Here is a 23,667-nt window from a genome sequence, read left to right on the forward strand (position 1 = left end):
GAACAGCAGAAACTGTATCCTCTTGGAAGTCCAGTTTATAACAATGCTGGTATGTTGTATGACTCTAATCAGTTGTCTGTGTTTAACCAATTATGCTATGACTAGGGAGACTGTCTCTCTAACCTTGGGGAGGTGGAAAATAGCTGTTTGTACAAAAAAGCAGTTTATATGTAAATTAAGTTTCTGAATGTCTGTCTACTATCTCAGAAGTGAATCTGGAATTAGATGAAGCACAGAGAGAACTCATTGATCAGGAAAATGTTTCTCTAGAGCAGATTAAAGTTGATGATCAGGTTAAAGTCCTAATTGAGGAAGAAAAGGGTAGGTTTTTTTTTTGTGGGTGAAGGACTGTTGGCAAGTGAAGTTTGTGAATGTAAGCCCAAACAAGGTAGAAGTAATTTATTTAAAGTAGCTCGGTGTAATGAGACCATCTGTGGAGAATAGCAGTTTATCTGTTGGAAGTGGCAACTTGCCTGTAAAGGAAGCTGTCTCACTTTCCAAGTATATGTCTGAAATCAGCCATGGGTGCTGGGACAAGGGAAAGGATATCTCCAATTGTTTGTCTATTGAGAATAGCAGCACGCCTGCTGAGGAGAAGTTTTTCTCCAAATCTTTGTCTGTGAAGCAGACTGAAGAAGTCTGTCAACCTATGATGACTGAAAATTTATCAGCTGCCTCAGAGTTGGTTCTGGATTTAACTAAAGCCCAGGAAGGAAATGTTCCTAAGTTTGTGTCTGCTAGGGAGAATGACATTGTAACTAGGGGTACGTCCAGACTACCCGCCCTATCGGCGGGTAGCGATCGATTTTTCGGGGATCGATATATCGCGTCTCATCTAGACGCAATATATCGATCCCCGAACGAGCTCCCGTAACCTGCATGTTGCCAAGGAGGGAAGCTGTAAAGGGAAAGAGAGTGCCTCTAACCTTTTAACTATGGAGTCCTGTAGCTTGCCTGAAAGGGGGTTGTGTAAAAATCCTCCTAATAGGCCAGAGATGATTCTGGGTGTAACAAACTCAGGAGTTGCTTGTGGCTCAACAGAGCAATGCTTCTGTGAAGCAAGATAAAGGTGAATTGTTGCTAAAAGAAGCTCCTAAGGAGAAGAATCCTCATTCTAGTTTTTGCAAGCAGTTTGCTGTAACTGAGGGGTGTGGAAGTGAATTAATTGAGGTAAATCGGAAAGAATTTCTGTCTGTAGCAGGCAACAGTTAATTATTGTTGAGAAATTTGTTTTAGTTCCTAACTGCCAAAGTCTTTCAGATGTATATGAACTCACTGAATTTGCTTTGGAAAAATCTAGTGTGGATAGCTTAAAACAGGGGTTCGGACCCCTCAGAGGGCTGCAAGGTTATTACATGGGGGGGTCGCGAGCTGTCAGCCTTCATCCCAAACCCCACTTTGCCTCCAGCATTTATAATGGTGTAAAATACATAAAAAAGTGTTTTTAATTTATTGGGAAGGGGGTCACACTCAGAGGTTTGCTATGTGAAAGGGGTCACCAGTACAAAAGTTTGAGAACCACTGGCTTAAAAGAGGTTTAATTAACTGATATTATGAACAGTTTATGTCTCAGGTTCAAAAGAAAGGCTGGATTCCTGGCTTTACACAGTAGAGCAGCCTTGTGAATAAACCCATAGATGCTTTGGATATGTCATGTGATTTCTTAGTAAGCTCTGAGGCATCTAATGCCTTGTGGATACAGAAATTTAGCTGAAAAGCAGGAGAACTGTAGTTCAGACATGACGATAGAAAATGGTTGTCTCTCTTTAAGGCATGGTGTCTACGCAAACTACCTAGCTGGTAAGGAAGGAACAAAGTTGCCCTTAACTGTTAGCAGAGAGGACACACCTAGCCAGCCAATGGATTTTGTTAAGCAAGAAAGCTCAGAATTTGACCCTACAGGACAGGGAGGAAGGGAAAAACTTAATCCTGCAAATGGAAGCCACAGATTAACGCTAAAGTGCCAAAACCCCAAGGGTATTGAGCCAAAGGCATGGCATGACAAAAATTGCTTGTAAATGTACACTTGTAATGGATTTGATGTTAATATTAATGATAATATTAACTCTTGTGACTAATGTGTTGCTGATACCAAAAACTGTATAAAAAAAAAAAGTACAATGTGCATGAGCTTTTGGAAAAACCCTTGAACATGTTGGGAGTAATACATAAGAACTCACTATGTGCTAGAAGCCTTTATGGTTTCATTACATGACAACATACTTTATGTTAAAAGGTCCTGTGATACTGATATTTCACAGTTAATGCCTGTAACCAGTCTTGAAACTGTACACAGAAGAAAGGAAATTACACACCTAATGTCCTGTATGAAAAGGGAAACTGAGGCACACTACCATGTTGCTTTCATGGCTTAATGCCAAAAATCCTACACCATGAAGAACATTAATATCTGATTTGATGTTATTGGGTTCCAAACATTTGTATGAATAAGTTAGCTATTTTTATAGCTCATGGCAAGATCACATGAGACATGCAGAAATTATGCTGCAAGAGGAGATCCAATCCATTACTGGTCTAGCCAAGTTTTACCTTGGATTTGTAAAGGGATTACATAATATTGAATTAAATACGTGCATAATGAACCTTACAAAGAAAAAGCCTGTTTTGATCAAACTATGATTTTGATAAAGCATTTCTGTTATATACTGATACTTCTAATATTTGGTTAGAAGCTGTAGTAATACAGGACCAAGAATGGGAAGTTCCTATGATGCATTCAGCAGTGTCTGGGACACTCCATCCTGCATCAATTTTGTGTTGGGGGTGTGATGTTATCTGATTAAATATGACCACGTAGATCATTGTTGCTACCACTGTTACATAATTGCAACAAATCTTGTACAAATTATGTCAAGGTTATGATTATGATTTGCTGAATATGATTATGCTATTTGTATGCATGTATCATTTTTGTATTTGAAGTTATGATCATTGGCACTATACTATATTTTAAATATGTTTGCTCCTGGGGTAATGCCCACAAGGTATTTAGCCTGCACATCTTGAAGGGACTATTCAAATTAAGTGTTCATAGTGGATATAAAAACCAAGGACTTGGAGGAGCTTTGAGGGGACTGTGCTGGGTGCTCTGGAATTAAGGCTACCTCACGGGACTTTGCAAAGGGAGGACCCCAAGTCTGCACATGTGCCACTGGTCTTGGCACTCAAGTCTGAGCTGACTCAAATACATGCTTCAAAGATCCTTCCTTCATTGCATTCTTGACCAGCCTCATGAGAAACTTATGAGAATCTCTGTGGTGTGTTTCAATCAGGGAATGGAGATGCTCACCATGTTTCTTGGGCATGCAGGGAGGTATCTCTTGATGTATATTGCAACCACGCACATCATGAGGCTCCCAGCCAGAGAACACAATGGGTACAGCCATCCCTTCTTGGACTTGGTTCTATCAAAGAGATAATTTTTGAAGCCGAACACCTTTTTTCTTTCCTTCTTGGAAAACATCATGTTGGAAAAGAAAAAATACAAAACCCTTCTAATTAAATAATGCACCAAAGCAGCAACAGTGAAACCTGAAGATGCTGAGGAGGTACAGGAGTGAAGAGACACTGATGTGCCAAACTGAAAGTACTGAAGATTCAAGATATCAAGTATACAAGATGCAGGCAAAAAGAGATCAAAGCCACAGAATACCAAAGGAGCAGTGCAAAGTGCTGAGACAGCAGTGCTAAAGTGCCATGGCAAAGGTAATGAATCAGTGTACTGCAAGCAAAGCTGCTGGAGTGCCAAACATTAAGGAAGGGGAGTGAAGTGCAGATGCACTGAAACAGGTGGCATGGAGGCATGGAAAAACCTACTTGAGCCCTGAATGAATCAACTTAAGCAAAACTAGTTGTTGACTAGGAAGGTTAGACAGAAATAGATACCACTGAGCTTATCACAAAGATGACCATGAAGCAGGGCACTCCTCTACTGCCTGCAGCCAAGGAAGAACTGGCATAGAATGTCCAAGCAACGGTGACATAGTCTAAGGCAGGGGAATGTAATGCAGAGGCCTGGATCAAGCTCCATCCTGCTATTGTTGCCCTCAGTGGACAAGAAATCTGACTTGTGGGAGTTGGAACTGTTTTGCGCTAGATAACACAAACCTAAGAGTGAGAACACTGTACAGATGTCGTCAACTTCTCCCTCATCTCAAAGTGCCAAACTACCATTTCAGCAGTGGTTTGGAGCTTCCAACCACTTATTACCAGCTTTCTATTCAGCAACTAAGGACTTGTCTACATGGTAGAGTTATGTGCTCTATAGGGGTGTGATTTCCAAAGCACACTAATGTGCTGCACATTAACTGGTCTGTGTAGATTGTGCTGGTGTGCACTGAAGGTTCCCTAGTATGCTTCAACGTAGAATAAATAGTACCATGTTTAGGTGTAGTAAGGAACCTTTAGTGCATACCAGCAAGGTCTACACGGACCAGTTAATGCACAGTGTGTCAGTACACTTTGGAAATCACACCCCTGTAGAGCACATTACCCCACCGCATACAGAAGCTCTGAGACTGGTGTCTGTTGGGACACAGAATGCTAGTAAAAAGCAGCTGTGCTTCATATAGGAGGAAGGAGAACTGGTCCAAAAGGGTCAAGAAACCTTAAGAAAAAGCAAAGAAGGATAACAAAAATAAATTTTAAAATATTCAAAGTAGTAGGGAAAAGGAGTTTCTAACATTTCCCCTACTATTATCTCTTATCCTTTTGCGGGGAAATATTTTCCATTTCCCCTCTCCAAACTAAAGGCGTATTTTCTTTTTAAAATAAGGCATTTTAATGAATAAGCAATGCTTCCGAAGATACAATCTATTTCAGGATCTGTATTAGTAGCCTACTTATGCATTTCTCAGATGGATGAAGGTACTTGGCATTTAGTTTTGGTGCTAACTTGGGCTTATACCTATAAGCCTACTAATGCAAACTGTTGTGTATTATTGGTATGGAAGGAAATGGTGACTATATCATTTACAATATCAGGAAGGGCATCGTTCTTTATTCCACTGAACTATGTCACAATACCTCTTTCTAAAACCTGCAACATTTTGACTGCAGCTAAAGCAGACAATGCTGCAAAGCATCAAGTTAACAAGAGAGTGGTTTAAGTTAAAAAAAATAAAAAAATAAAAATAAAAATGGACAACAGCCCCCAGTTCACATTATTTCCAGCTGTATGCTGCATCAAGTGGCGGAATAGTAATTTCTTTCTTATCTTCTGAAACACACTTTGCTCTTTAAGAATTTGCAGTACAGCTGTAATCCTTACATGGGTCAACATATGACACTAGAAGAGCTGTTGTAATTAATCTAGACTTTACAAGTAGATACACATTACACAGAGAACAGGATAAAAAAAAATAGAGATGTCATGTAAAATACTTACAATGATATAACAAAGTCTATAATATACTTTTACTCTGATCATCTTTTATTCCTTAGCCACTCATGCTCATAATTCATATTTAGTTATGAATGCAAGACTTGCAAAATTCAACCAGAGTAACAACTCTAAGAGTACATCTTTAATTAATTTAAGTCCTGAATAGCGACATCTCTTGCTTAAGGGTGTGGGTTGTTTTTTTGCAAAATTTGTATTTCACTTAGAGAACTGATATAAGTGATACCATCAAAAGAACTCTTTTGCCAGTATTAGCTGCATCTACATTAGCAGGGATTGATGGCATAGCTATACCGGCAAATATTTTCTAGTGTAGATCTGGTCTTGGGATAACGGAGGACAAATATTAACCCCTCCCAATTTCCCCTATCCCCTCCCCCCAAAAATAAAAAAAGCCTGTTGAATTTCATTACTTCTGCCCCTGACAAATGCAAAGAAATCACAAATAGTAAAATAAATACATATGGGTTATTTCTTTACCACAGTCTCCCTTACAAACAAAGTCAAGTATACCCCAGTATACTCTCTCTTAGAAACTAAGATAGTTATAACTGGCCAAGTCACACATATGGTGTAAGCCGCTAACTGCCACCCTTATAAATAAGAGGGACTATTAAAGAAGCTAATGTATCTTGGCTCTGACTGATAAGATCACAATATGACACAGAGCTAGCTAAAGACAATACTATATCAAATGAAGTATTAAGTTATCCTTTTTAATTAGAATGCAATGGAGAAAGTCACACCAACGCTGCAAATATGTACCACATATTTGGTACACAAATAGACTAATGTGGATTTATTTTTAAACCCCTACAATATATCATTATTAGTGGATCTGACATTAAAGATTTCCCTAATGTTTAATATATAATGCATTTTACTAGGACCTCAGAAGGTGAGCAATGATCTCCAGTCAGATAAGTTATTTTCCCTGAAAGACTCCAAAAAGTGATCCAGACTCTGCCAGCCCCTTCTCAGCTCAAGTCTATCCCCGCCTCCCCACTTCTGTCCCCACTCTCTTCCAGATCTTGTGCTAGTGTGGTCTATACTGGTGGCTCCTGTGACTTACAGGAGTTGGGGGGTGGGGGGGAGGAGAAGAGAGAGACTGGCAATCAAAGGTATCTCAGAGAAGAGCACCCCTGTGAACCACAAGAAGCACAAGACCCTGGTGGTAGGGTTGGGGATGAAGGGAGCAGTAGCAATCTAAACAAGGAGATGAGGGAGAAAGGTGAACTCCCATGAATCAAACATGTAAAATTTCACCCCAAAACGTAAGAGTTTCAGAAAATTTTAATCATGGGGCGGGGGGGGGGGGGGAAAGAAAGGTTACAACCGAAACACATTTTAATAAGGCATAAGCACAAGGGATAAGGGGTAAGTTTGGAGGTTTGAACATAACGGCTCCCAGTCCTCCAATGCAACATGCTAATGCAGACCCCCGTAGAGACCCACCAACTCAATGGGTCTCGGCTCATGCAGAGGAAAGCATGCTACAATCATATGATGGGACTAGTGCCTAAATCTGTATTTAATTATTCTGAGGTGCTTGATCTCTGAAACTAAGCAATGTATTAAAGCTTTTTTTAAAAGTGTAAATGTGAATTAGAAGAATATATAGAATAAAATTCAGTTAAATCAAATTGATTTTTAAAAAAATAGTTCTGTATTTTCTACATATTGTAAGAAGAACGTTGTAAGAAGTTGCTACTTGCCTTAAATGCCAACTGAATTGTTTCTAAAGTTTTGGATGGCCTACATACTACAGATAGAGCAGTCACATATTCCCGTAGATCAATTACACCATCTTCATTCTGTAAATAAAATAAAATAAATCAGAATTCTTTCATCTGCCTCAGAACTCCATAAACATTTAACAGCTATTAAAGGAATGTTAAAGATTATTAAATATACTAAACACATAAACCCACATGAAGATATTCTGAAAAATGTTTGTAAAATTTAGAGGTTGAGATTTTTCAAAGATGACTAAAGAGTCAGATGCCCAATTCCCACTGAATTCCACTGAAAGAGGGGGGCCTAACTCTCTTGGTTTTCTTAAAAATACCAATCAGAGGGTATAATTCTATGCCAAAATTTGCATTTCTAACTTGGAGTGGAGTGGACTGGACTGGAGAATGAAATGTACCATAGAAAGATATATACTGATCATATATTTTCTAACTGACACACATGAAGCTCAAATTACTATGATCAAAATTCAGTCAAAAAAGTTTTAACAGTGAAAAGATTTTATTTTATTTTATTTTCTACCACGTATGGAGAATGGTCATCTTCCTAATACCTTGTTTGGAAATGGATGTCAGTTACAGGGTTTGGTGCTGTTTTGAACTTGTATGGCCAAAGATGTCCTTATGGATCTGATGGAATAATCTCTATTTCTTCCAGGGGATAAATATACCTTGTTTTGAAGGATAATTAGGCAAGTTAAGATTCAATTAGCTAGAGTACATTTTGATACCTTGTCATCTTTGTAATGGAGATGTTACATAATGCAGAGGCTATGGACTCCTACCCAGATGTGTTGTGTTAAAACCTGGTTATAGCATCCTGGAAAAACGTGCTGGTACTGTCAAATGCAATCCACTCCTGGCATCCAAATGGAATCACTCACAGTATATTATGCAAATCTTCATAATATGATTGTTACGTTCTCTGACCAGCAGTGAAATAGCTGACCTTTAAATCATCATTGCTGGGCATATGACTTAACAGTTCAGAGAGATGGAGAGGTATATACTTCAACTTTTCAGCATTTCCAAGAAAACCAAAATTATCCATCCATGAACTAGCAGACACAGTAATCACTGACATCAATGTCTTGGCCCAACAACCCACCTTTCCTTGCACTGACCTAAAATATCTCTATGGTTCATCAGTGAATTATGGCAGATGAAGCATGCAGTCAGATTCAAACTCTAGGATCGTAAAACCTGATTTGAACCCATCTGCTGGGTTTAGTACAGGATTATGCCACTTTGCTAAAGGAAGTGAAAGTCCCTGTCCTCTGCCATTACGGCTGCAAAAATCAGCAAAATTATTTTGCATAATGAACTTGGAAGTCACTTGGCTTACATAAACCAAACATCAGACCGGAATACTGATCACCGAAAAGAGCTCTCTTCCCATTCCATAGAAAATTCAACAAATATAAAATGAACTTTTTGAAACAGAAAACTTAGTCAGATTAGAAAGCAATAATCACGCTGCCACCCAAATTTGGTCCCATTGCATATGATGAATTACAAAAAGCCCTGAAAATTGTTGAGTCATCACTTGCCAAACAAAACTTCCACCCCAACTGATGAAAGCCCAACAGAACTGAGCTCAATTCTATTGAAATTATTAACACTTTCTTTAGAGAAAGCAAACCTGCCAGCCTTCCTGAAAAATGCAGTACTCTGCTGGAACCTCACCAACACTTGATACTGGAATCTCTCTTTACCTCCCTTTAGAAAAGACGGTTACTCACCGTTGTAACTGTTGTTCTTCGAGATGTGTTGCTCCTATCCATTCCAGTTAGGTGTGCGCGCCGCACGTGCACGGCTCTTCAGAAGATTTTTACCCTAGCAACTCCGGCGGGTCGGCTGGGCGCCCCCTGGAGTGGCGCCGCTATAGCGCTAGATATATACCCCAGCCGACCCGTCCGCTCCTCAGTTCCTTCTTGCTGGCTACTCCGACAGTGGGGAAGGAGGGCGGGCCTGGAATGGATAGGAGCAACACATCTCGAAGAACAACATTTACAACGGTGAGTAACCGTCTTTTCTTCTTCGAGTGATTGCTCCTATGCATTCCAGTTAGGTGATTCCCAAGCCTTACCTAGGCGGTGGGGTCGGAGTGAGACGTGGCAGAGTGTAAGACTGCGGAGCCGAAGGCTGCATCGTCTCGAGATTGTTGCACCAACACGTAGTGGGAAGCGAAGGTGTGGACAGAAGACCAGGTGGCCGCTCTACAGATGTCCTGGATGGGGACATGGGCCAGGAAGGCGGAAGACGAGGCTTGCGCTCTTGTAGAGTGAGCGGTGAGGTGGCTAGCTGGCACTCGAGCAAGCTCGTAGCATGTCCGGATACATGATGTTACCCAGGAGGAAATCCTTTGAGAGGAGACCGGCTTGCCTTTCATGCGATCAGCAACCGCCACGAATAACTGGGGCGAACGCCAGAAGGGTTTTGTTCGCTCTATGTAAAATGCGAGGGCCCTGTGGACGTCGAGGGTGTGAAGCTGTTGTTCACGACTTGAGGCGTGTGGCTTCGGGAAAAAGACCGGGAGAAAAATGTCCTGGTTTAAATGGAAGGCCGACACCACCTTAGGGAGGAAGGCCGGGTGTGGCCGAAGCTGTACCTTGTCTCCATGGAAGATGGTATATGGTGGACCAGACGTTAGGGCACGAAGCTCGGAAACTCGTCTGGGTGCTATAGCGGCGCCACTCCAGGGGGCGCCCAGCCGACCCACTGGAGTTGCTAGGGTAAAAATCTTCCGAAGAGCCGTGCACGCACGGCGCGCACACCTAACTGGAATGCATAGGAGCAATCACTCGAAGAAGAATCATAGAATATTAGGGTTGGAAGAGACCTCAGGAGGTCATCTAGTCCAATCCCCTGCTCAAAGCAGGACCTACACCAACCGAATCATCCCAGCCAGGGCTTTGTCAAGCTGGGCCTTAAAAACCTCTAATGATGGACATTCCATCACCTGCCTAGTAACCCATTCCAGTGCTTCACCACTCTCCTAGCGAAATAGTGTTTCCTAATATTCAACCCAGCCCTCCCCGACTGCAACTTGAGATCACTGCTCCTTGTTCTGTCATCTGCCACCACTGAGAACAGCCGAGCTCCATCCTCTTTGGAACCCCCTTTCAGGTAGTTGAAGGCTGCTATCAAATCCCCCCTCACTCTTCTCTTCTGAAGACTAAATAACCCCAGATCCCTCAGCAGCTCCTCGTAAGTCATGTGCCCCAGCCCCTAATAATTTTCGTTCCCCTCCACTGGACTCTCTCCCATTTGTCCACATCCCTTCTGTAGGTGGTGGGGGGGGACCAAAACTGGACGCAATACTCCAGGTGTGCCTCACCAGTGCCGAATAGAGGAGGATAATCACTTCCCTCGATCTGCTTGGAATGCTCCTACTAATACAGCCCAATATGCCGTTGGCCTTCTTGGCAACAAGGGCACACTGCTGACTCATATCCAGCTTCTTGTCCACTGTAATCCCTAGGTCTTTTTCTGCAGAACTACTGCTTAGCCAGTCAGTCCCCAGCCTGTAGCGGTGCATGGGATTCTTTCTTCCTAAGTGCAGGACTCTGAACTTGTCCTTGTTGAATCTCATCAGATTTCATTTGGCCCAATCCTCCAATCTGTCTAGGTCACTCTGCATCCTATCCCTACCCTCCAGCGTATCTACCTCTCCCCACAGCTCAATGTCATCTGCAAACTTGCTGAGGGTGCAATTCATCCCATCATCCAGATTATTAATAAAGCTGTTGAACAAAACCGGCCCCACGACCGACCCCTAGGTTACTCCACTTCATACCAGCTGCCAACGAGACATCGAGCCGTTTATCGCTACCTGGTGAGCCCGACAATCTAGCCAGATTTCTATCCACCTTATAGTCCATTCATCCAATCCATACTACTATAACTTTCTGGCAAGAATACTGTGGGAGACTATATCAAAAACTTTGATAACGTCAAGATATGTCACATCCACCTCTTTCCCCATAGCCACAGAGCCAGTTACCTCATCATAGAAGGCAATCAGGTTGGTCAGGCATGACTTGCCCTTGGTGAATCCATGCTGACTGTTCCTGATCACCTTCCTCTCCTCCAAGTGCTTCAAAATGGATTCTTTGAGGACCTGCTCCATGATTTTGCCAGGGACTGAAGTGAGGCTGTAGTTCCCTGGGTTCTCTTTCTTCCCTTTTTTAAACATGGGCACTATATTTGCCTTTTTCCAATCGTCCAGGAGCTCCCCCGATCGCCACAAATTTTCAAAGATAATGGCCAATGGCTCTGCAATCACATCAGCCAACTCCCTCAGCACCCTTGGATGCATTAGTTCTGGACCCATGGACTTGTGCATGTCCAGCTTTTCTAAATAATTCTTAACCCGTTCTTCCACCATTGAGGGCTGCTTACCCCCTCCCCATACTGTGTTGCCCAGTGCAGCGGTCTGGGAGCTGACCTTATCTGTGAAGACCGAGACAAAAAAAAGCATTGAGTACTTCAGCTTTTTCCACATCTGTCACTATGTTGCCTCCCCCATTCAGTAAGGGTCCCACACTTTCCCTGATCACCTTCTTGTTGCTAACATACCCGTAGAAACCCTTCTTGTTACCCTTCACATCCATTGCTAGCTGCAACTCCAATTGTGCCTTGGCCTTGATTACATCCCTGCATGCTTGAGCAATATTTTTATACTCCTCCCTAGTCATCTGTCCAAATTTCCACTTCTTGTAAGCTTCCTTTTTGAGTTTAAGCGTTCCAAGGCAAAATTATCGAGAAAGTACTAAAAGCCAAGCTCCAGATAAGACACAAATTCAGTGGAAATCTTCAGTCCTCCTGTGATTAGACTTTAAACTTGATATGGCATGGACCTCAGCCCTTGTAGTTCTATTCGATTATCTCCTCATGGCAATGAGAACCCCCGAAGTCTCAGTGGTCATCGAATCATAGGACTGGAAATGACCACAAGAGGTCTTCTGATCCTGTCCTCTACACTCATGTCAGGATTAATTATTATCAAGACAATTCCTGACAGGTGTTTGTTTAACCTGCTCTTAAAAACCTCCAATACTACTACTTGATAGTACTATCATACTACTTGACCCCTGCAGCTTTTGTCAACGGATCACTTAGATATATAAGTGGGTAAGTAACATTAGTGTAAAACTCATGGAGTAGAGACAAGAACAGGTTTATTGTCTTGCACTAGTAATGTTTCCCTCAAACTGAAAAGAGATCACTCTGTATAACTGACCTGTCCTCTTAGTTACAAATCCACCAATCTTAGTGTCATATGCAATGATTTTATACTTTCTTCTAGATCACTGATAAAGATAGTATTGAGAAGAACATGCGAAACCCCCTCCCCCCCACACACAAGGAACACTCCCTCTATGTAATATACTTGGGCTTGTATAAGGCATTTGACTTGGTACTGCATAACATTCTCATTAAAAAAGTCAATGCTATACAATACTAATAAAGCACATATTTAATGGAATGAGAAGTGGCTCAAAACGGGGGTATTTTTAGTGAGATTCCACCTGAGCTCTGGACCGGATTAGCCAGTCATTGAGATATGGGAATACATTAACTCCTTTTTTTGAGGAAAGCCGCTACTACTTCCACACATTTGTTGAAGACCTGTGGGGTGGCCGACAGGCCAAATGGGAGAGCCACAAACTGGTAATGGGTCTGGTTCATGGCAAATCTTAGGAACCTTCTGTGGACTTTAGGAAAATTGATATGTGGAAGTATGTGTCCTTTAGATAGAGGGTGGCATACCAATCCCCTAGATCCAGCAAAGGAATGATGGCGCCCAAGGAGACCATGCGGAACTTCAAGCTCTTGAGATAGCAGTTGAGATGATGCAGGTCTAGGTTCCGTCTGAGATCCCCTTTGGCCTTTGGAATCAGGAAGTAACGGGAATAAAACCCCTTTCCTCTTAGATAGTGTGGAACCTCTTCCACGGCTCCCACCCAAAGGAGGAACTGAAATTCTTGTTCCAATAGTTGCTTGTGAGAAAGATCCCTGAAGAGGGATGGGGAGGGGGCGTGGGAAGGCAGGGTGGATAAAAATTGAAGGATATAACCAAATTCTATTGTGTTTAGAACCCAACAGTCCAAGGTAATGTGGGTCCAAGCACTGAGGAAGCGGGAGAGTCGTCTGGAAAACAAAGAGGTAACTGGATCCAGAACTGAGGGAATTGATATGTCGTCCTCAACAGTCTCGTCAAAACCAGTGCTTCTAACTACCTGAGTGTTTAGGGACAGAATACATCAACCCTGAAGAAGAGATTGGTGGAGGGGTGTCTACGTCACAATCTTTGCGCTTCCTCATCCGCTGGTCCTACCAGGCAGGTTGCGCAATATAGTGTCCTGTCTGTTGAGGCCTGTACTGTTTTCTGGACACTGCCGGTGTATACAGACCCTGAGATTTTAGGGTTGCCTTGGAGTCCTTAAGTCCATGGAGTTTGGCATCTCTTTGCTCTGAGAAGAGCAAGGGCCCTTCGAATGGGAGATCCTGGAGGGTTTGTTGAACCTCTTGAGGAAACCCTGAAGACTGTAACCATGAGCTTTTGTGCATGGTAATAGCCATAGCCATTGATCTGGCCCCAGAATTGGCAGCATCCAAGGCTGCCTGGAGGGACGCCCAAGCTACTGTCTTCCCTTCTTTGACTAGCAAAGAGAACTCCTGTTTGGCCTCTTGAGGGAGCATGTCCTTAAATTTCTGCATCACCTCCCACATATTAAAATCATAGCGACCTAGCAAAGCTTGCTGGTTCACTATTCGGAGTTGTAGCCCACCTGTTGAATATGCTATTTGGCCAAACAAGTCCAGCTTTTTGGGGTCCTTTGCCTTGGGCATGGGGTCTGTTTGACCTTGATGGTCCCCCTCATTGGTGGCTGTTTAGTTAACTGGATTTATTTAGACTTACTAGATAAGAAAAAAGCACAAGGATGTCAAGACTGGGATTTTAAAAAGTGCTCAGCACAGGCTGTACTCGCTCATAATGAAGTCAATGAGTGCATTTTTTAAAATCCCACCGGAAAGACAAAAGAATTAATTTTTAATTCTCTGTAACATTCTGGTATTTCTTACCTCGACAAAAAGAGCAAACATGTTTTCTAATGTGTCAGAAACTGGGACTTCCAAGTATGCAGCAAGCTCTTTAAGACTGACTCTTTTCCCTTTCATTTTCTTGGCACTTTGAGAATATCTATCAAGATCTTTTTCAAGCTTCTCTGGTTTCAGCCTACAACAACAAACAAACAACAAAAAAGGAAAACATTTGACATTTTCAGACTACTTTAAAAGGAATATTATGGTCTACTTCTAAAATCATTAAATGTTCCTTGCATTGTGTAAAACAGTGAATGACAGCACTATAAGATATTATGCAAGAACTCACTTATCCTGATTCATAATTAACCAAAATACCCGGGGCGCCATAATTAAGGCTCCAAAGCCAAATCACCCACTTAGTTTCCAACATAGCTCAAAAACCTAATATTCAATATTATTATTTGTATTAAGTGTAGTGTCTAGGAGCACTATTCATGGACCAGGACCCCACTCTGCTGATTCTTTACCCTTTCATGCAACTGTCAATTGCAGACTATTAGTAGAAGAGTGACATAAATGAATAATTATTTCCACTCTTGCTAATGTTACTGAATGAGAAAGACCTGATGCATGTTGTTTAAAACCAAGATTACTAATAGTGATTACACTCTTAATCCTGTTTGTCAGAGTCATCACTTTTCACATCCTACCCTGCAAATGCAGTCACTGATAGTATTTGGGGCCACCTACCAACAAGCAAGGAGGCCAAAAGATCCATCAGTTGAAGCTAGTTAGTATATAATCATGAGTTCACTCATTTCCTTTCCAATTACAGAGCCAGACCTGGTCTACACATACATTTTGTACTGGTATAACTGTTTTGATTAGGGGTATGACTTTTTAACTATATTACTATTTTAATTAAAGTGCTAATGATGGAAGCTGAAGGCTTATAAAATGTTATAAGTTCTGTACCCTTCCACCATAGCATCCACAAAATCTCAACCAGCAGATTTGTTTTGAATGGTGGATAGCCAAGTTAACTCAGGACAATGTGGCCTTTCCAGTCAGAGGGCAAATTTTTATTTCCAAAAGGCAAATGCAATCAATACAGTTGGGCAGTTTCTATGCCCTAGTTTGTTCCCCTTTCTGCTACTGAGGCAGCACATAAAGGGAGCAGGAAACCCACTGGGGATTCCCCCCATGTTGGGGCAATTATGGGCGGTTTACAGCTGGCACAGTCAGGTCATGCAACTCCTTTCTTCCTTGCAGGCCCTAGTGTTGTGGTCTGGCTATCCCCAGTGGCTCAAGTCAGAGCAGTCCCTATCCTGGATTGGAGGAGACAATCAGGAAATCAGAATGGGCTATTGATCCCCTGCAACTCTCCCCCTTTCCTGGCTTGCCCAGGATTGCTGCGAGGAGGGAGAGGGGGTGATTCTTGGCACTCCTCAACGCTCTGCCAGGGGCTGTTGAGCTCCTATCCAGCTCTCTATGAGGCCCACCACTCATTAAGGGAAACACACAAAACAGCCAGACCTATTCTCTCTTCCCTTCCTATGATGCAGTAATCAGTCAATGGAGGATCTGCAGCAGGGAAGGGAGAATAGCCACTCAGAGTGCTCTAACCTCAGACCAGAACTGTTCTGAGGCTGCAGTTGAAATTGAAGGAGGAAGTTAGGGAGACAGTGCCCCTAACCACTTCTCTACAGCTATATGGCTAGTTCAAACTCTTCAATTTAAAAATTACAGGATGTAATTTAGGAAGTACATTTCAATTCATAATCCAATACAAATTTCCTTCTTAGCACCATAGTCTTAATGGCCACAATTTAGAGCATCAAGGGCCATAAGTGTACCACAGGCTGGAAACCACTAATCTAGAGATTTTGGCTGTTGCAGTCTAATTGCACCAAAGTACTTGAAGCAAAGGTCTCAAAAATGTAGAGAACTGACCAGACCTGACTGGAATGGAGGATCTGAAAAGGATATCTGATGAGTTATTTGGATTTAGGAAACAGCTAGTGATTGCCAATGAGATATTCCCGCAACCAGCTCAAGGAATTGACTAGAGTGTTTAGAAGCCAGAGTTCATACTTAGGAGGTGATGTGTATTGGCCAACAATGGGCCTGCCTCGTGCCTTACTCTGTAATCATTAACGGTAAGAACCAAACTTAAGAGCCAAGGGAAATGTGTCAGTTTCATGCTACACAAAGGTAACCTGGACAACTAGGAGGATCTTACAAGTGAGACTCCTAAATAGGTGGTATTTTTAGAGAAGAGCACTTTCAAGGGTTGTCTGGACACCACCATTATGAGGCCTACATTAGTAGGGATAGTCTTTTCTGACTTCATTCAAGGGAGATGGAAGCACCATTGCCATATATTGTGATTTAACTAGATGCCTAGAAATCTACAATCCCACAATCACATACAATTGGTTAAAAAAAAATCCTAGTTTAGAAGGGAAGTGAAAACAACCATAAAAATGTATAGAGACACGCAGAAAAAAGGTGAAGTCAATAGCAATGAATATACATTAGAAGTTAAGAATGCACAAAATTGGTAAGGGAAGCTGTAACAGGGTGCTGGCTAGGAGATCCAAGCCAGGCCCCTGTTAGTCCAGCTCTGCTTAAAAGGGGGGTTAGGACTCACCCTAATCACCTGAGGGGATGCACCTGGGGGCCTGAGTGGCCAGCCTGCTATATAAAGCTGGCTGGGAAGAAGCAGAGGGGGAGAGATAGGAAAGAGAGGAGCAAGGAGCTCTAGATCCCTGCTGGCAGGAGAAGCTAGCAGTCTCCTGGGTGTTGGTCTGTAAGATATGTAAATAGTAGGTGGTGGGGATAGGCATGAACAATAAAAAGGCACTGGTGCATGTACTTTGGAGTGGTCTGACTGAGTTTGTGGAGGGGCTGGGAGAAGGCACCACTACACGTGGGGGCTTGTCCAGGATTTGGAGCCAGCGACCGTGATTGGCAACCCTGGACATAGAGGAGACCCTCAAATGGCTGGTGAACCAGGAGGAGGGAATGCAGCAGGCTCTGCGAAACATCCAGCTGTCCCACCAGATGGAGAAGCAGACCTTCCTGACGCGGCAGGCGGAACGGCAACAGAGTTAGCAGGACTTTATCAGGGAGCAGACCAACGCACAAGCACAGCTCCTACTGTGGGTGGTGAGTACTGCAACTGGCCAAGGCACCCGACCCCCGGGCTGGGCACTGTGTAAAATGAGCCCAGCGGATGACCCAAACGTGTTCCTGGGGACATTTGAGCGGGTAGCCATGGGCATCGGGTGGAAGAAGACAACCTGGGCCCTCCGGCTTGAGCCGTACTTGATGGGAGAGGCTCAAGCGGCCTACATGGCGCTGAGTGAGGAGCACGCCTGGGATTATGAGACCGTACGAGCTGCCATTTTGGACTGCATGGGCCTGTCGGCCGAGTGCTATAGGCAGAAACTCTGGGCCATATGGAACCATTCAAGTAGTGGCCTTGCCAATGCCATATACAGGAGTAGTAGAACCTCCATATCCCTATTTGATATTTCCTTGTTTATACATCTGGGGTCTGCTTTCGCCACAACATCAAATTGAGAGCACATGTTCAGTTAGTTATCCACCATGACCCCCCAGGTCACTGTCAGAGTCACTGCTTTTCAAGATACAGTTCCTCATCCTATAAGTATGGTCTCTGTTCTTTGTTCCTAGACTTAGCTCTGTTAAAGTGCATGTTGTCTGACTGTGCCCAGCTTACAAAGTGATGTAGGAAACTGTTTAAATGGCATGTCCTTTTCATTTCTTAGAACAAAGCTTGGTGGAGTAGTATCTGCAAACTTTGTCAGCAATGATTTTATATATTCTTTCAGGCCATTGATAAAAATGCATAACAGCATTTGGTGAAGAAACAATCCCTGCAAGACCTCATTGGATATACAGTAATTCAGTGATGATTCTCCATTTACATATATATTAGGAGATTTATCATTTAGCCAGTTTCTAATCCATTTAATACAGGGATAGTCAATAGGTGCACTGTGGGCCAAATCCAGACCGCCACATGCTTTGAACAGACCCCGAAATCTTTTTATTTACTTATCATTTTTTTATTATTTTCTCTGTAGGCTGGACCTTAACTATATCTTGACTAAGAAACTTGGACTTTGACAAAAAAAATAATTGACTGTCCCTGATTTAATATGTGCTATATTGATACTGTATAGTGCTAATTTTTTATCAGGATGTCACATAGTACTAAGTCACAAGCCTTACAGAAGTCTTAATATATTTATTTCAACACAGTACCCTTATCTATGAAATTTGTAGTCGGAAAACAGTATTACTCATACCAAAGTGCCCCCTTTGTTCTCTGCAATGTATTTTTTAAAATATTACCCTCCCCTTTTCTCCTCCCGCAGGGGCAAATGTTTCAACGCAGCCCCTATCTACTCCGTCCCAGAGGCTGGTCCAGATTAGAAGGCGGAAAAAATGAACTCAGGACAACATGTTTGCTGAGCCCATGCAGTTCTCCCGCACTGATAGGGCCCAGCTGAATGCATGGAGGCAAACAATTGCGGAGTCCAGTAAAACATTACAGGAACACAAAGAGGAGGGAGGTGCGCGATGAGAGCAGGCAGGACGCTATGGTCAAGCTCATGGGGGAGCAAATTGACATGCTCTGCTGTGGATCTAATGGATCTAATGCAAGAAAGGCAGCAAAACCACAGACTTCCATTGCAGCCCCTGCATAATCAAACTCCCTCCTCCCCAAGTTCCATAGCTGAATTACAGGATGAGGAACTGTATCTTGAAAAGCAGTGGCAAAGATTGTGAAGAGAATTTTTTTTTTCCAAATACTTATATAACTATGCCAAACAGGACATTCTCATTGATGAGAAGAAATGTAACATTAATTGGCATTTCAGAAAGCTGGTGGAATGATTAACGATTGGAATGTTAAAACTGCTGGTTATAACCTGTTTAGGAAGAATAGAATGGGTAAAAGAGGAGAGGAGGGTGGCACTCAATATTAAGACACCATTATCTGTTTTAGAGTTATTGATAACTCTTCCACAAATCTTGAATGCATATGGCTGAACGTGCTAACTAACAGAGCCCAGGAAGGGATGAAGGCCTATAGTTACCCAGGTCATTCTGCTTGAATATTGGCACAACATTAGCATTTGTCCAGTGTTCCGGAATTTCCCTGATATTCCAAGGTTTATTAAAAATGAACATCAGCAGGCCAGAGAGCTCCTCAGCCAACACTTTAAGGTCTCTTGGGTGGAAGTTTTTCAGGCCTGCTCATTTAAAATTGTATATCCCTATCTGATGTTCTTTCTAGTCCATTAATAACTAAGTAGTATGTTAAAGTACATCATCCTCATGTGATTAGCCTGACAGATCTTGGGCAAAATACTGGAAAAGTTGCTACGAGGTTTAATTGATAAAGAATTAAAGGATGGTAATATAATTAATACCAGTCAATGTGATTTTATGGAAAGGAAGTCTTGTCAAACAACCCCTTTATTTCATTTTTTGATGTGATTACAAGTTTGATTGATAAAGGGTAACTGCATAAATGTGTTAGCACTATACAATATGAATAATTAAATGAATTGTGTAAATGTAGTATACTTAGACTACTCTAAGGCATTTGACCCTAGTACCACATGACATTATGATTAAAAAATTAACACTATCAATATCAGTTAATCACACATTAAGTGGATTAAAAACTGGTTAACTGACAGATCCCAAGAAGTCATTTTCAATGAAGAATCATCACTGAATAGGGTTGTTTTTAAGGGGATCCGCAGATACCAGTTCCAGGACTTTTGCTGTTTTTATCAATGATCTGGAACATAAAATCACTGCTGATAAAGTTTGCAGATCAAATTTCAACAATGACAGTGGAGTGGTAAATAATGAGGACAGGGCAGTCACACATGGTGATCTGATGAGCGTTGGCCTGCTAAACCCAGCGTTGGTAAAATGAGCCCATCCAAACAAAATGATTTTTAATGCAGCCAAATGGAGGGTCATACATCTAAGAACAAGGAATCGAGGCCATACCTACAGAATGGGGGACTCTGTTCGAGAAAGCAGTGTTTCTGAAAAAGGTTTACGGGTCATAGTGAACAAGCAGCTCAATATGATCTCCTATAGTCCTTTTTGCCACAGCATCACAAATATATGATCCTTTGATGTATAAACAAGGGGTCATGAGTAGGAGTAAGGATGTGATTTTAACTCTGTACATGACATTGGTGAGAGTGATACTGGAATACTATGTCCAGTTTTGGTGTTCACATTTTAAAATGGATATTCAATAACCAGAGAAGGTGCAGAAAAGAGCTACAACTATTATTTGAGGGCTAGAGAAAATGCTTTACAGTGAGAGACTTACGGAGATCAATCTGATTATCTTATCAAAAAGATCAGGGAGTGACTTGATTACAGTGTACAAGTACCTTTACAGGGTGAAAATACTGGCTATGAAAGGCTCTTTAATCTGGCAGAGAAAAGCATAACATGGCTGAAAGCTGGAATCAGATAAATTTCAAATCAGAAATGAGGCACACATTTTTAACTATGAGGGTGATTTGTCATTGGAACAAGCCACCAAGAGATGTGGTGAACACTCATGATGGCTTCAAAGCAACGTCTCTTGATGTCTTCAAAGCAACACCGGAGGCCTTTCTGGAAGATATGCTTTAACCAAACAAGTTACTGGGCTTGATTTAGGGTTAACTGAGTGAAATGCAGTGGCCTTATAATACACAGGAGGTCAGAATAGACGATCTAGTGGTCCCTTCTGGCCTTCAAAATCCACGAATCTATGAAAACAGAGCAATTCAATGTAGCAGACAAAGCTATTACATGATCAAGTGACAGGAATTCAAAGCTAGATAAATTCATACTGGAAATAAACTGTAAATGTTAACTGGAACAACCTACTAAGGTATGTGGTAAATTCTACATCATTTGAAATCTTTATAATTAAGACTGGATATCTTCCTAGAAGTCATGCTCTTGTTCAACCACAAGTTTTTGGGCTTGATGTAGGAATTATTGAGTGACATTTTAGGAGGTCAAACTACATAATTGCAACAGTCCTGTGGAGGCCAAGAATTAATTAATAAAGGTTTGAAGGGATCTTAATGTATGTTAGCTAATTAGCAGAGGTTAAGCTGTTACCCTGTATCTGGTGCAGAGTGAATTGTGTGAAAAGTCGTACGTTTCTGGCCTTTAAATCAATGAATAAACTGCATAGTGACTGCACCTCAAGCAAGTGTATGTTGAGCGTCCCACTGCAAACTACATTCCACTATGCAAAAAAACAGGATTGCAATCTTCCTATTAGTGGGGAAAAGCCAAGAACAGCTGAGATTTTCCATAATGTACAGATGCCATGGTGGATAAAAATCCATGATTTAAAAATAAATGATTTTTTTTTAATTTAAATCAGATTTTTTATTTTATTTAAATTATATTTTTTCTTTGTAAAAATAACCCTGTTTAAAATTAAGTATGAATTCAATATAAAACATGATATGGCCTAAACTTATTATAATCTCTTAAAATATATAAATAAAAAATAAAGTATTGGGGGAAAACATCTAACTTTTGAGGTTTAGTTTTATAAATATGGTCAGCCTAAGTCAGTCAGGAGACTGTCTCATTTTCAAAAAACTTATGCGAATAGGGACTTAAACTCCAGTCCCTTTCACTTAGGTGTATTTGAAACACATTTCCCAGGATGACTTGAAATAATCAGTTTAATTCACTGACTACAATTAATCCCTCTGTTTAATAAATAATTTAGTTATAAACGTGAAACATGTTTTGATAAGAAAAATTTACTTATCCAAAATATTTAAGGTTTTGTTTAATAAAAATAAAAAAAAAATGTATATGTGGTTTTTTGTTTAATTAAATTCCAGTTACCATCCTAAGGCAGCATGACACAAAGAATGAGCCAAAAGTTAATTGTCTAATAAACAAGAAATATATCATTCAACATTTATATAACATACTAAAACTGTACAAATAATAAGTATCTGAAAATATTAAGCCATATCATTGCTTAAATAAATGTATATAGTTATAGGGTACCACACTAGCTAGCAAAAAAGATGTCCCAAATATAGTATAAAGGCTCTATTGTAAATCAACATTTTTTAATGCTTATATCAATCACTGAGAACGCACCCTTCTTTAGAAAATAACTGGAGTACAAATGGAAAATTTGATTAAAACTAATTATTTAAATCAATGCTTTCCACTTAGTGATTTAACTCAATCCATCCTGATAAACACCTAAATTCAGGGAGTCTATCACCTTGATAGACACCCAAATCAGGGAGTCACAGAGCCTCTGAAAAATCAAGGAAAAATGCCCATTTAGCAGAGTTTCATAGTTGGTTTTGGCAACAGACACTAACATCCAGAATTCAAGAGGACATAAATTGGGCGAACAGCTTTGAGGCTGACTGGTAGCCTGCTGAGCAGGCACAGAAGCCAAGCAATGTTGCAAGGAGACTAAAATGAGCCCTAGGATTAGCACCTGCATACTAAAGGAGAGGGGTTTACTTTGAGTACAGGTCAGCTCAGAGCCTTTACAGATAAATTTGGTGTGGAGAACAGAACGTTCCTGCTGACTCCCTGTAGCATTCTCTATTGTCCTGTTGGAGATCCTTTTAGGTGCAAGGTCTCTACAGAAAAAGCACTTATCCTTACTGTTGGTCTTCTATCTTCCCTACACTAGAAATTATTTTCTCCTTTCCTTCCTCCTGTGTACAGCTGCTGGAAGATAAAGGATTAATTAGTGAAAGGAAATAATTAGAGTTGGAAAAGGAAACATGAGGCTATAGTCCATGCCTCCAGGTGAGGAGGCAAACAAGAAAACTTGAAAGAAAGTTGCCAGATTGGTGTCTCAGATGATGAAAATGAATATGCGTTGGTCTGCACTGCTTTGGATTGTTATTGAGTAGAACCCGTCATCAGCATTGATGCATATTCTTTGGAATGGTGGTTGAAGCATGAAGGGTCATGTTAATGTTTAGCACATCTGGTATGTAAATATCTTGCGACACTGGCTACAACAGTGCCATGAAAACACCTCTCTCACTTTGAGGTGACATTGTAAATAAGAAGCAGGCAGCATTATCTCCTGCCTTGTTTGTCTGAGACATTGGCTGAACAAGAAATAGGACTGAGTGAACTTGTAGGCTCTAAAGTTTTACATTGTTTTATTTTTGAATGCAGGTTTTTGTTTTGTTTTTTTTTAACATAATTCAACATTTGTAAGTTCAACTTTCATGGTAAAGAGATTGCACTACATTACTTGTATTAGGTGAATTGAAAAATACTGTATTTAGTTTTTTACATTGCAAATATTTATAATAAAAAATAAATATAAAGTGAGCACTGTGCACTTTGTAT

General features: G+C 41.2%; 1 protein-coding gene across 1 annotated transcript in view; it reads right to left on the bottom strand.

Moving 5' to 3' along the window:
* LPCAT1 (lysophosphatidylcholine acyltransferase 1) overlaps positions 1–23,667 on the bottom strand; it is a 166,552-nt gene that overhangs the window by 46,674 nt on the left and 96,211 nt on the right. Inside the window, exons 11-12 of the mRNA XM_045002927.1 lie at positions 14,266–14,419; positions 7,138–7,236 (exon numbers count right to left, since the gene is read on the bottom strand). Of these exons, the coding sequence (XP_044858862.1) occupies positions 7,138–7,236; positions 14,266–14,419 (253 nt within the window). The remainder of the gene's footprint in view (positions 1–7,137; positions 7,237–14,265; positions 14,420–23,667) is intronic.

The sequence above is a fragment of the Mauremys mutica genome, chromosome 2 (assembly GCF_020497125.1).
Source record: "Mauremys mutica isolate MM-2020 ecotype Southern chromosome 2, ASM2049712v1, whole genome shotgun sequence".
Classification (NCBI taxonomy): domain Eukaryota; kingdom Metazoa; phylum Chordata; order Testudines; family Geoemydidae; genus Mauremys; species Mauremys mutica.